The sequence below is a fragment of the Diceros bicornis genome, chromosome 3 (assembly GCF_020826845.1).
Source record: "Diceros bicornis minor isolate mBicDic1 chromosome 3, mDicBic1.mat.cur, whole genome shotgun sequence".
Lineage (NCBI taxonomy): Eukaryota > Metazoa > Chordata > Mammalia > Perissodactyla > Rhinocerotidae > Diceros > Diceros bicornis.
Window position 1 is genome coordinate 47,235,103 of NC_080742.1, and position 14,826 is coordinate 47,249,928.

Here is a 14,826-nt window from a genome sequence, read left to right on the forward strand (position 1 = left end):
AGCTCTCCCTGTTCACAGTTTTGATATGTATGAATTTCAGTTACCAAGGATTGGTTAAATAATGCCAGTCCCCCAACAACATGCTTCAAATTTCAGATACTATGGTATATTAACTGAGTAATTGCAGAAAGCGCAAACTTCATTGCTAGTTCTTCAGTCCCAGAAAATCACCGTGTAAATAACAGACGTGCATTGTGACTCGTGACCAGCTACGTCACACCTTTCAAAGCCTGTCAGTGATTGGCCCTCACACATCTGTTATTCGGTTCACACACAGGCAGCAAAGCATGTGATGTTACCTCCTTGTCCCCAATGATGAACCCATGTAACATTTTACAAAAATAGGTAATTAAAAGAGGGAGTTAGTAGTAAAGTTGGAAGTATAGCTAAGAAATGAAAATTGATAATTCTGGAAGTGAAATTTGAATCAAACGTAGATGTAGTTACAGAAGAAAAAGCTGACTGGGAACGACAACACGCCACCACTGGAGAGATTCTAGACATGCAGCCAGAGGATTTTAGTGAAAACGAATTTATAGATGAAAACAGTGGTTGTGACAAAAAAGGATGAAGATGTCCCAAAGGAAGTGACACCAGCAAAAAAGATGCTTCACATTAAAGAAACTCGCAAAGAAATTTCAAGACATTGCAAGCTCAAAGGATAAAGCATTGGCAACTGATCCACACTTTGAAAGGAGTGAGAGAATTCTCCAAGGCATAGAAAAGATGCGCACTCTGTATCTTAAGTTATAAGATGAGAAGGAGGCAAGCGCTGTTCAAACTACTCTTGATAAACATTCTACAAAGAAACAAAACAATTTTAAATGTTTTTTATATTTTATAATGTACTAAATAAATATTAGTTTTCAGTTTTTTATTTCTCTGTACTTTTATACCAAGAATGAGAGGGGTTTTAATGTTTTAACAGAATTTTTTAAAGGTCAGACAGAGCACAATTGTAAGTTTCCCCAGTGATTAAGATCGCATGGTCATTTTTATGATCCCACATGACCACATGAAGCAGAGACTGCCTGTGTATCTATTCAGCCATCCACTAGTTGTGGATGCACCTAATTTGCTGTCAATTATAAACTGAAGGAACAACATTTCAATTTTTGTTGCTAACCTTTTAGAAACCTACTTAAGATATGATGAAGTTACTGACTTTGCTATGATTTGAAGTGTTCAAATCCTTTCTCTTTCTTTAGTGAGATAAAAAGAGCCTATGAGATGTTCATTTTTATGTATTCTTTTTAATTGTAAAATAAAAGGTCTTTCCTAACACCAAACTAGGAAAAAGGAATTTTAATTTTTTATTAACAAACACAAAGAGATCTCATTAGAAATGGAAGGAATTTGAGGACAACAGGATCCACATTAGTTAAAAAACAGTCCTGCTATCTCAGAAGCTTCAAATGGAAGACAGAATATGAAAACATCTGACTTCAAACAGGCCAAGTGTAAGTGATGGGCAGATTGCAAACTGTGGGATTTGCGTTCCCTGGTCACTGACTGACTACAGGACTAGAAGTTCTCTTGAAACTATTTTCTCACCAAAGCAATAATGTGTGAGGGTGTCTGATGGCTGAGGTCTCGTTTATCCTGCAGCTTTTCACCTGAATATTATTTAGGCCTATTACATGGGAGAAGCCATTAAACATCTGTGCACTTCTGGCCACTTCAGCTGTGACAGTGAATTGTTAGATTATTGGAGATACTTTCTGTATATAAATGTCCTTTGGGTGATATACAGGGATGGAGGAGAATATGATAACCCAAGCGGTGATCATCAGCTACCACCCTGTCTACATTTGAAGTGAGCGAGTCTCAAAAACTCATCTATTTCAAACTCAGAAGATTTCTTGCTGCGATTTTCTTTAATGCTAAAACTGCAAATACAGCAAAAATGTTAAGGCTAAAAGCTTCAAAGACTAAATAACCCTTAAGGAGTTCTTTACCAATATTGGTATTGGTCTTGTCACGCAGGCAATTTAGGCAGGTTGCTATTGTTCCTAGAAGGTGCTATGGGGGTAGTTATCAAGTCCAGTTAAACTGTATGTCAAGAAAACTCATTACAGAGATGGCACCTCTATGCTGGTAAATGCTATGTAGCTTTAAACCATCTTCTGGTTATCAGCACCTTTATTTTTTTCTATTGAGGTGAAATTCATGTAATATAAAATTAACCATTTTAAAATGTACAGTTCAGTGGCATTTTGTACATTCACAATGTTGTACAACTATCACCTCTATCTAGTTCCAAAATATTTTCATCACCCCAAAATAAAGCCCCTTACCCGTTAAGCAGTCCCTCTGCATTCCTTCCTCCCCCGTGTCCCTAGCAACCACCAATCTGCTTTCTGTCTCTATGGATTTACCTATTCTGGACATTACATATAAATGGAGTCATACAGTATGTGATCTCTTGTGACTGGCTTCTTTCACTTAGCATGATGTTTTCAAAGTTCATCGACGTTATAGCGTGTATCAGTACTTCATTCCTTTTGACAGCTGAATAATATTCCACTGTTATGTGTATGCCACAATTTGTCCATTCATCCATCAGTGGACATTTGGGTTGGTTCCACCTTTGGCTATTGTGGGTAATACTGCTATGAACATTTGTGGACGAGTATTTGAGTACTTGTTTTCAATTATTTTGGGTGTATACCTAGGAGTGGAATTGCTGGGTCATACGGTAATTCTATGTTTAACTTTTTGAGAAACCACCAAACTGTTTTCCCTTCAGCAGCTTTTATTTGTACCGCATGTAAGGAGGGACCGCTTCTCCCCACTCCTAGTACCTCCTCTGGGTCTCTCTCTGCCCTTTACTCAGTCCGCCCCAAGGGAGGTGGAGTGGCTTCCTTGATTGACAGTCTGATCTCCTCCTTGTGAGTCCACCTACAGAATGCACATCCGCCTTTCCTTTCCTCCATGCCAGCACTTCTGGTGGAAAGGCCTGTCCCAATCTATGCTGACGTGACTGGGTGGATAAGTGTTGCTAATTCTGGTGTTCTGTGTAGAGGCCGGTTCAGCTTTAGTCTCCAAACTGGCCTCTAGCAGAAAAAATGCTAATCTATGTATTTTAATTTGGTTTGTTTTATTTTTCAAATAGTCTGGAACCTTCATAGAATTCACTATGTGATTTATTGGGGGTTCTTTTGAAGATCCCACAACTTAGGTTGTAAAAGGTTATGATGCCAGAATAATTTGAACTTTGTCGACGTGGCCTGGACTTGAGGTTTAAAATCTAACTGCTGCATATTTTTAGCAGTGTCAACTTGACAAAGTCACCTAATATTTTATTTATTTTTATTATTATTATTGTTATTTATTTATTTATTTATTTATTGTGAGGAAGATCAGCCCTGAGCTAACATCCACGCTAATCCTCCTCTTTTTGCTGAGGTAGACCAGCTCTGAGCTAACATCTATTGCCAATCTTCCTCCTTTTCTTTTCCCCCCAAAGCCCCAGGACATAGTTGTATGTCATAGTTGCACATCCTTCTAGTTGCTGTATGTGGGACGCGGCCTCAGCATGGCCGGAGAAGTGGTGCATCGGTGTGCGCCCGGGATTCGAACCTGGGCCACCAGTACCGGAGCACGTGCACTTAACCACTAAGCCACAGGGCTGGCCCTCACCTAATATTTTAGCTTGAATTTCCTTATCAATGAAAATGGGGAAATCCTATCCAGCTTATGTAACAGATATGCTGTGGGGCTCACATAAGTATCAAAACAACTGCACAATAACATAGGACTCAACACAAGAGGAAGATTGTATCTAACTTACATTCATGTTTCAGATATTTTACCATAGCTTTTTTATAGTATAGCTTTTTTATGTATAATAATATGTCTGAATTTTAAAAACTTGACCACAAAATTCCCAGCAGAATGATTGCTACAGGAATATGGCACAGATAGAGAAGTTGGGAGGTCTCCAATCTTCAAGTAGAAAATAGGTGACTTTGCATGGTAAACGTTCACCACCCAACACCTGATGACACAACCGGAGTGTCGGGCCACCTCTCCAGCAAGGTCATTTCAAACTCTGAAATTTAATGTTTTGAAGAAAAACATTTTGAGACAACTCTATATACAGAAAGTTTTGTGAATTCATGTAGCTTCATTGCTAGATTACCGAAATATATCTCCATTAAGAAATGCTCTTATCTTTTCTAATTATCTTGTCATAGGTAACACGGCATCTTGCGAAACTCTTTGACAGCATCGCAGATCTGCAGTTTGAAGAGGATCAGGATGTTCCTGCACACAGAGCGATTGGAATGTACAGCAAAGAAAAGGAATATGTCTCATTCCAAGCTGACTGTGAATGCACAGGCCATGTAAGATTTGATTACTAGATTTTCTATGCTAGAGGGGTATTTCAGGGATAAATTTTAAAGGTTGAATTGAACAAGAAAAAGCCAACTCATGTCAAATCAGGCTCCAGTTAGTTTTGTGCTCAGAGATTCCTATTTACCTGTGTCCAGCGTGGCAGAGGGTTACTCGGCCGTGCTGCCCAGTTTCTGCTCATTTGGCTTCAGCACCCCACAGGGTCTCAGAGATGCTAGCAGTTGAACTAGACAGGAGGGTCTGTCACAGATTGAATGAGTGGACCCCAGAATTAGAAGCAAATGCAACCCAGTGACTGAGTCTCCTACAAAGCATATTGTTTTCATCACCGCTCAGAGTACAGGGAAGGGTTAGGGGGGAGCAGTGCCTTGATGTAAAGCATGTTTTCACAAGGCTTGTGGTTCAGGATTTGGATGTGCTTATTGTAAATGGCTGTTCGTAAATAAAGTTGATTGAGTCTACCAAGCTGATGTCACACACTCTAATTACTGTGAGCACAGACAGTTAAGTTAGCATATTCTCTTTTCTCACAGCCAACTACCTCAAAAATATTCTTCATGGTTATCTGCAAGAATGGCTCATTATGGTTTACGTAAGAGCTCCGGGAGTTTTCAGATGATTTAGAGGAATTGCATCCTTTTTTGTGTAGCGTGAGTTAATCCACGGAGTGACTGAGGCCGTAGCCTCTGTTACTGAACCGCTTGGGTTGAGGCAGTGTCCCTTGCAGAAATGTGAAGGCAACCTTTTTTTTTTTTTTTTTTCCTTTTTAACAGGGGTTTTCTTTATTCCTCTCCATTGCTTTTTAATATTGTACCAGAAAAACCTTGCCAAATGAAGGAGAAGCAGATGGTGGACTACTTTGATTAAAATGTATTTTTTGATCTCCTGGGCTCTTTAGGATATTATTACAATGATTAGAAAAAGTCACCATAAACTATCTTGACAAAAGTGTGCTGCTGTCTGCTCCCTCCCTCGCAGACTGCCAGCCGACTGGCATGGTGCCTGGAAGGAGGACAGTCCAACTGACGGATAGGGTCGTCACTAGCAGGAACCCTTGACGTTGAAAGTTTTCACAGTGTTCTAATTTATTCTATATAAGCAGCTTATGCTAGAGACGTTCAAGCATGTACCACATCCACCTTCTAATTGCTTTTGTTTTATGCAAAGTTGCTTTGACTTTATGTCTTTTTTCTCTCTGCACTTCTGTGATTGGTTCCTCCCAACTTAGACTAATTTTATTTGACTAGTGTTTATTGAATACCTACCATGTAGTAGATGCTAGATTAAGCTTTTAGGGATCCAGAAATGAATAAGACATGGCCCCTGTCTTTGAGGAGCTCTTAGGCTCATTGAACAAATGGATAGACACATAATTAGTGATAATGGGAAGTGATGATTGTTGTTATAGAGTGTTGGGCAGAAGCTGGTAAAATACCAAAAAGGGAAGGACCAGGCAAGCATCTCCTTAGAGCTTGGTTCTCAAATCATACTGAGCTAAGTTGCCATTGTCGGCATAAAGTCATCTGAACATCAACTTACATGTGTGTTTGGTCTTCCCAAATGGACTGGAAAGTTCTTGAGAACACGTGGCCATATTGAGGACATGGATCCCAGAGTATCTGAGAGATGCTGAAATGATATCTGATTTACTGAAGGAACTTGTTGCTTGGTGACGTTAAGAGTTGTGCTTAGTGATTGAAGCAGTGATTAGGTCAGAGACTCTGAACTCAGACATGTGAACAAAACCCAGCTATGAAGCCAGAAGGGAAGGCTCTTAGGATGTTGGGGCCATTGCCAGGGCCGTGCTTCCTTTTTCTTTCAGGAGGGAAGGCTGTCAGCTCATTGACCACATATCACTCCTTCCCAGTTCTCCAGAGAAAGAGGCTCTAGGAATGAATGCTACTGCCATCTTCACAGAGGCAGGGAAAGAAATCAGTTGTAGCATCTTCAGCATCCCGTGTAGTCCTTGGAATTTATTTGTTATAGTAATTTCCTACTGGTATGGTTGATTATTTGCTAGTAGTATATGTATCCTTTTGTCATATAATATCATCCCATGAAGACAGGTATATGGATAAATGTAACAAAACATATTTGGAGAGAGTGGAAAACTGGCTGAAATATATTTTTAGGAGCAAAATAAACTTGAATTTTTTTTTAAAAAAGATTAATTTTCACAAGTCAGCAGTTGTCCTATCTCTTATACTCTCCTGCTGTCTAATTTTTGACAAGTGTGAAGATGAGAACTAGCAGGGAATATAATTAAGATACTTGCTGAAAACACTTTGTCTTAAGACTAAAAACTATGAAGATTTTGTAGAAGAATTCTCATTAGATTTTAAAATTATCAAAAGATAGGTTTAAAAAAATCAATTTCTCATTATCCTCAAAGCTCTGGACTATTACTCTAGCATTTTACTCTGCAGATGGCTGTGATGTGTGGTTCTCAAAACACTGTGTGTTACCAGAGGGAATCTTGGTCTAGAACCCACTTGTCTTCAAATCTGAAAAGTGAATAATCAAGAACACCTCCTCTGTTAAGGATGTGTAAAGTGATTAGCCAGCTGGTAAGTGAGTTAAGATGAGCAGTGTCCTGGAAGAAGGCAGGTTCACATAGGAAAGACTTCATCAGTCAGTTGTTTACCTTCTTCTCTGAGTTATCCTTCTGCTAGTTTTCTACATGGGTTTTAAATAAATCCACCTGAGGCCTCACTTTCTGCATAGCTTTAGAGCCCATGAGGATGAAATTATCCCTCTTCCGCAGTTAAGCCTGTGTTAAAACATTTCAATTTGCTTCAAAAGGTAGAAACGTGGCTTCTGCAACTTGAACAGACCATGCAGGAAACAGTGCGACGTTCTATCACAGAAGCCATAGCGGCCTACGAGGAAAAACCTAGGGAACTGTGGATTTTTGATTTCCCCGCTCAAGTTGCACTAACTAGCTCACAAATCTGGTGGACGACGGATGTAGGAATAGCCTTCAGCAGACTGGAGGAAGGCTACGAAACGGCCCTAAAGGATTTCCATAAAAAACAGGTAATTCATAAATTCATGATTTCGAGACTTGAAGAGGTGAGCTTCATTTATTCATTCATCATTTATGGAGTGTCTTCTGTGTGCAAGGCACCATGCTGGGAAGATTTTAGCCATCAGTTGTTTAACGGTTCCTTTTCTACCTTCGTATTATCCTTCTAATTTTCTACATGGGTTTAAAAAACACCCATCATGTCCACAATCCCCAAGGCTCTAGTATATCACTCATGCCTAGGTACTGTGCCTACTTCGTTCCTTCTGTGTAAGACTCTCCATCTAGGCTGATTGTGTATTTGTTAGAAAATATATGCATGATTTGCATGATTCAAAGAGGTGGAGGGTTGTTCAACAAAGACAAATATTTTCATGTATTTTGGGTTTCTGTTAATTATAAATTACAGATGAGCAACTTTGGAAAATAGTCTATTTTGAATTCCATTTTATTCATCCCTGTTATGCTATGACCTCTCCCTTAAGCACCCCAGATCTTAGCTGTGGAACAATTCAGAGATACGGCCTTTCTCTCAGTTTAGAGATTACAAGAATATTAGGCTTGGAAAGGATTTAAATATTAGTCTACCCTTCTTGTTTTCAGTGGATAAAGGCTGAATCTAGAAATGTTAAGTGACTTTCCTAATGTGGCACAATTTGCGAGTGCTAGTGGTAGGGCCAGCAGAGTTCAGAATCTTTCCACAACTCCCTGTTGCTTCTCTTCTTAGCAGTACTTTTAACTCAGTGCCTTGAAAATCAAATTGATTCGGAGAGTGAAGGATACTTGTATTGTTAACACATTCAAGAATTTTAAGTTTTAGAGTGTGTTGATTATTCCTTTCAGTTTTGCTCTTTTAATCTTGGGTGGAGACCACCTAACTTACTTGTGTTGCTAAAGAAGTTTTTGTATCATTTACTTTTGGAGAAAAATATATTCTCCTCGATTTTACATCCTTAAGAAAATGGGGCATTGGTTTCTATTTAGTAGGCTTGAAGATAGAGGATTAGATTGAAAGGAGTGACTAGTTTCCTCCCAGGGCAGTGTCTCTGCAATTCTAGTCAATGCCACTTGGATGAGGAAGGTAAGTAGTTACTTTTTTTTTTTTTTTTTATGGACATAAATAACTGAAATATTTAGTTAAATTGCACGAATTCTATTTGCTTATAAAACTAACTTTCTGGTTAATTTATTGATATTTGTACTTTTATTATAACTTTTTATTATATATTTTAGTAAGGATATTTTAAAATTCTTAATTATTAAGAATTATTATAATTATTTATAATTATAATTATAAGAATAAATAAAAATAAGAATAATTAATTATTCTTAATTATTCTTAAAATAATATCCTCTCTTAAATTTTAGCTGTTATAAATCACTGCTCAAACTTAAATCTTTTAACAAACGTATTTCTACTTAATCTATTCTAATTGTTTCCTCTCTTCCTTTAACTCTCCCTTGCCTCCAATTTTTCATTTTTTGTGATGATTAGAATATTTTATTGCTTAAAACAGTAAGTGATATTTTTATGGGTATTATTGATATCAACTTTATTATTTTCAATTTCATGATTTGTTTATTGTTAAAGATGAAGAAGAAAATCGAGATACAGATAGCAAAAAAACGAGAATAATTTTTAGAAAACATTTGTAGATTCACTTCCCACAGATAACCGTTGATGACATTTTGGCATAAAAACATCAGAAGTCTTCTTCTATCTATTTACTGTCTATCTGTATCTTTTTATATGAATGTGTAGACATCTCTCTCTATATATATAAATATGTGGCAATATGTAGCTATTTGCATATAAGTGTAGCTATTTATTTTTGTTGATATATCTATGTATATAGATATGCATAGAAAAATAATTTTTTTACATACCAGACATTTTGTTACTTTTTATTTTCACTCAGTATATTATCTACATTTTTCCTTGTCATAACTATATATCAAATTCACACTAAAAATGACCAAATAGTATTCCTTTATATGGATATACCAGAATTTGTTGCCTCCCTTCTACCTTTGGGTTTACTCTCACAGTCTGACTGCTGATCAAGTGCTGTTCTGGGTTCTTTGGTCCCAGCCATGAACTTCCCGCCCTCATGGTGCTTACAATCTAACTTAGTGCATCCTACCTCTTCCTCACAAGGACCTTAGAACCCTTTTTTCTGATCTCCACTTCCCATTTTACATGCCATTGTTTAACCTTATTTTTTTAATCTGCCACTAATTGTGTTGTTGGGTTAAATCTTACATAGATTTACCAACATATTTAGCAATGACTTTGCTCATTATTTATTTTTCACCCCATTTCTTAATTCTGAATTCAATTCCCTTCTTCCTATAATGTATCTTTCAGCAATCTGTGCACTGATAGATAATAAGTAGGAAATTTTCTGATCCTTTGTCTTTATTTTGACTTTCTTCTTGATAGTTGAGGTATAGAATTCAAAGTTGAGAGGTATTTTCTTTCAGAACTTTAAAAATACTATTCCATTATCTTGTGGCCTTTATTGTTGTTGTTGTGAAGTTTTAGGTCAAATTGTTTTTCCTGTCTTTTGTCTTTGACTGCTTTTAAGATTTCTTTTTTCCTTTATGTGGTTCTGATATTTTATTATACTGTGTCTAGTCGTGGATTTTTTTTTTCCTTCTTTTAGGATTTAGCCTGCTGAGGACTCACTGAACTCCTTAAATCTTCATTTATATGTCTGTCTTCAATGAGAATATTCTCTTCTATTTTTTCTTTGAAAGATACCGTTCTTTCATTTGCTATATTTTCTTTATCCAGAATTTTATCGGCTATATGTTGAAACTTCTCATGCTGTCCTGCCTGTCTTTTAACCTCTATTTCATATTTTCAAATTCTCTACCATTTTTTGCTGCAATTTAGGTGACTTTTTGAATCTATCTTCCAATTCACTAACTTTTTTTCCTGTGGCATAATAAGAAAAAGGAATCCAGGACCAGAATATGTAGGTTCAAATCTCAGATCTACCATTGATTTGTTAGCTGTGTGACTTTGGGCAAATTACTTAACCACTCTGTGCCTCAGTTTCATGATCTGTAAATCAGGGATAATAATAGCACCTGCATCATAGTATTGTTAGAAGGATTAAATTAGTTAATACATGTAAAATACTATTTAAAAAAGTGCTAGACAGATAAAGTACTATGTGTTAGCCATTGCTACTGTTATTATGAAAATAATGATGACAACGACAGTGACAATGGTGTCTGATGTGATGCATAATTAACTTAATGAGTTTTTCCCCAACAATTTGTCATAACATTTTTCAAACATACAAAAAGTTGAAAGAATTGTATAGTGGTGTGCATACCTACCACCTAGATTCTACCATTAACATTTTGTTTTATTTCCTTTATCATGTTATCTGTGCTTTTTCCAACCCTCTATAGATCCATCAATCCATCTTATATTTATGAGTCATTTCAAAGGAAGTTACAGATGTCAATAATCTTTTTGTGTGTGTGTGAGGAAGATTAGCTCTGAGCTAAGATCCCTTGCCAATCCTCCTCTTTTTGTTGAGGAAGATTGGCCCTGGGCTAACATCCGTGCCCATCTTCCTCTACTTTATATGTGGGACGCCTGCCACAGCATGGCTTGATGAGCAGTGTGTAGGTCTGCGCCCGGGATCCGAACCTGCGAACCCCGGGCCGCCAAAGAGGAGCAGGTGAACTTAACCACTGTGCCACCCAGCCAGCCCATGATGTCAATAATCTTTACCCCTAAACACTTCAGTATACATGCTCATTTCATCAGTTTAATTTAGTTATTCTATCTCAATTTCCCAGAGTTCTTTTGGTTCTTTAAAAATCAGTTTTGGGGCCGGCCCCGTGGCATAGTGGTTAAGTTTGCATGCTCCACTTTGGCGACCCTGGGTTCGCAGGTTCAGATCCTGGGTGTGGACCTATGCACCACTCACCAAGCCATGCTGTGGTGGCATCCCACATACAAAATAGAGGAAGATGGGTAGAGATGTTAGCTCAGGGCCAATCTTCCTCACCAAAAATAAATAAATAAAGTAAAAAAATAAAAATCAGTTTTATGATGACTTATCTCTTCATTATGGTTTTATCATTTCATTAATTATTTCAGAGATATTTTAATAATCTTATTTAGATTTCTCTACTAACTCGAGTTCTTTTGAGGCTGGTTCTTCTGTTAAATTGAATTTGTTTTTTGTGTGTTCACTTTTTAAGGTTTTCTTTATCTAGGTTTGTACTTTCTGTAGGAATTGTGTGTGCCCTGGGCTGAATATATGTCCCTATCGCATGTTTTTTCCCTTGTTTCTCCCAGGTCTCTATAGGTTTTGTGGGTTCTAGATGAGTTTCTGGTTAATTACTCAGTTCAGAATTTCCAGTTCACATTGGCAGGGTCAGTTTGGTTGCCACAGCGTCACATGGCGTAGGCTTGAGATTTTGAATTTAGGGGACTTTTTTTCTATTGAAAGCCCCAAGGTATTTTAAGCATTCATCTTGCTTCTCTGAGCTAGTGGGTAGAATTTTTCTAGAACCTTTCATTGGACGCTGCAACAGTTTGAGGATCTCAGCTGTGTCAGCATGTCAATTCCAATTCCCCGCCTTGCTCAGGGAGTATGAGAGGCAGGGAACAGAAATATTCTGTTCCCATGTGGCAATAAATCTCAGTCTCCGTATATTTGGGTCTCTCCCCAAACCCTACTTTAGGCTGTCATGGCATTAGCTTATTAACCTCATTTTACTGCTCTGGCTTTGAAGCACATTGCTGGCATCAAGGAATGTCACACACACCCCCCACCCTCCCCTCCTTCTGTCCCCCTCTTCCTTTCCACCTCTCTCATGTTTGGTTGTGTACTTTGCATGTGGGTGTATTTTGTTTTATTTAAGTCTTTGTTGTTAATAGAGGAATTGTCCGTTTAGCTTAATCCAATATGTTGCAAGACTCCCTATTACTATTATTACTACTCAATACTGGCTATTTAGGTTGTTTTTTTTTATTTTTGGTTATCATTAATAATACTGCAGTAAACAGCCTTATATATACATACATGTCACACATATGTTTCTTTATTTCTTTAGGATAAATTTCCAGATGTAAAATTGCTAGGTCAAAGAGTATACCTTTCCTTAAGCCTTTGGAATGTCGTGTCAAACTTACCTTTCCAGTATCGGTGTATGGGAAGTGACCACTCCATCCCCTGTCATCAACTTGGGTTGATTCTTTTTATTCTTATAGCTAAAGTTACTCATTGCCAATAGCTTTAGCTTATTCAACTAATTAACAGAATTTACCTTTTTTCTCCTTTAAAATAGTTTTGAAGTTTTCCGTTTTATTCAAGAGTTACATAATGTTTCTTTTTCATGCTGAATGAGAAGTAGACAAAGAGGATGGTTTATGAAGAAAGCGTCTATCTGCTTAATTATGAAACACTTCTAGTACTAATTGAAATGTTTGACAGCCCAGCCAACAGATGCCTTCAATACAGTATTTCAGTTTTGCAACTGATACTAATCTGCGTATTAGAGAAATTAAGGTTTGAATACTGTTAGGGCTGTAGTTGGGTTCATGGGAAGTGTGTGCATCTAAACTGAAACCCCTTTAGTTTTTGCTCTTTAAAAATGGATGTAACCATCTGCTGGACTTTTTGCTTTTAATTAAAATTACTCTTGCTAACACTGTGAGCAGTCTTTAAAATGAACTTTCATCCTTTAAAATAGCTTAATTTTCTAACTGAGATCAGAGTTGGCTATAATTGATGACCTAGCTGAACAAGTAATTTCTTTCCTTAGTTCTCACTTCCAAGTTGTAGTGAGATAAACTAAGATAATTAGTTCAAATTCTATTTCTCCCCTAGACGTATAGTGGTTGTATGTTAGATAATATTGAAATTAAAGGCAAAAATACTGCAGTTTAGGTTTGTAATCCTACCTTGCCAGAGTCTTTAAAAATATGACAAATACAATACATTTAATTTCTCAGATTTGAGGGTTCCTTGGCAAAAGTATTTTGTTTTGGAGGCTTGGGATCTAGTAAGGAAGTTTTTCCACTCTTCCTTTATCATTGAGCTGTATGAAAATCATCAAAAAAGAGATGGATGCATTTTAGACTTCAAAAAATTAATTACTAGTGTACTGGGACATTGCCCAGAGTACTTTTAATAAGACTAATTATAAGCAGTATAAAACATTTCTCATTAACCATCCATTCTTCCCTACCAAAAAGACTCAGCAATATTGTGTGTATAAGAAAGAGACTCATTTTGCTAGTTAGGGCCAATTTTTGGCCTCACTTGTAGTCACTGAGAAATTCTTTCAAAAACAATTGGATACAATGTTGATAGTGTTTTTATCTTGCCCTAATCCTAGTACCTGAATAAGGAAGCCTGTGAAGCCCGCAGTTATCCAGTGTATTTTGGAAGCAAGTTTTTTTTTCCTTGGCCTTTATGTAAAAGTGTGATGTGATAGGCTCATGGTTTATAATACAGTAGGAACCCACAAGATCAGGAGCAGAGCATGTACTCTCTACCTCCCCTCTCATCTGTTAAAAGAAAGTTTTTCCACAATTTACTGATCTAGTAGGCTTTTACTCAATGATTCGTTAATCAGGCAGCATCCAATCTAGCAGATGAAAGGAGCCCTGAAGAGCTGTATAAGGCGAAAGATTTTTTTTTATTGATGTTTTAATAGTTTATAACCTTGTGAAATTTTGGGTTGCACATTTTTGTCCATCACCATATACATGTCTCCCTTCACTCCTTGTGCCCACCCCCCACCCCCATTGCCCCTGGTAACCACAATACAGTTTTCTCTGTCCATGTGTTGGTTTATATTCCACATATAAGTGAGGTCATACAGTGTTTGTCTTTCTCTTTCTGGCTTGTTTCACTTAACATAATACCCTCCAGGTCCATCCATGTTGTTGCAAATGGGATGATTTTGTCTTTTTTTATGGCTGAGTAGTATTCCATTGTATATATATACCATATATTCTTGATCCAATCATCAGTCAAGGGACACTTGGGTTGCTTCCATGTCTTGGCTATGGTGAATAATGCTGCAATGAACATAGGGGTGCATAAGCCTCTTTGGATTGTTGATTTCAGGTTCGTTGGGTAGATTCCCAGTAGTGGGATAGCTGGATCATAAGGTATTTCTATTTTTAATTTTTTGAGGAATCTCCATACCATTTTCCATAGAGGCTGCACCAGTTTGCATTCCCACCAGCTGTGTATGAGGATTCCTGTTTCTCCACAGCCTCTCCAGCATTTGTTGTTTTTTGTCTTGGTGATTATAGCCATTCTAACAGGCGTGAGGTGATATCTTAGTGTTGTTTTGATTTGCATTTCCCTGATGATTAGTGATGTTGAACATCTTTTCATATGCCTATTGGCCATCTGTATATCTTCTTTGGAGAAGTGTCTGTTCATTTCATT

General features: G+C 37.3%; 1 protein-coding gene across 1 annotated transcript in view; it reads left to right on the forward strand.

The window, feature by feature from the left end:
- The window catches only part of DNAH11 (dynein axonemal heavy chain 11), a 311,121-nt gene that overhangs the window by 96,567 nt on the left and 199,728 nt on the right, over positions 1–14,826 (forward strand). The window contains exons 30-31 of the mRNA XM_058534426.1: positions 4,200–4,349; positions 7,162–7,395. Of these exons, the coding sequence (XP_058390409.1) occupies positions 4,200–4,349; positions 7,162–7,395 (384 nt within the window). The remainder of the gene's footprint in view (positions 1–4,199; positions 4,350–7,161; positions 7,396–14,826) is intronic.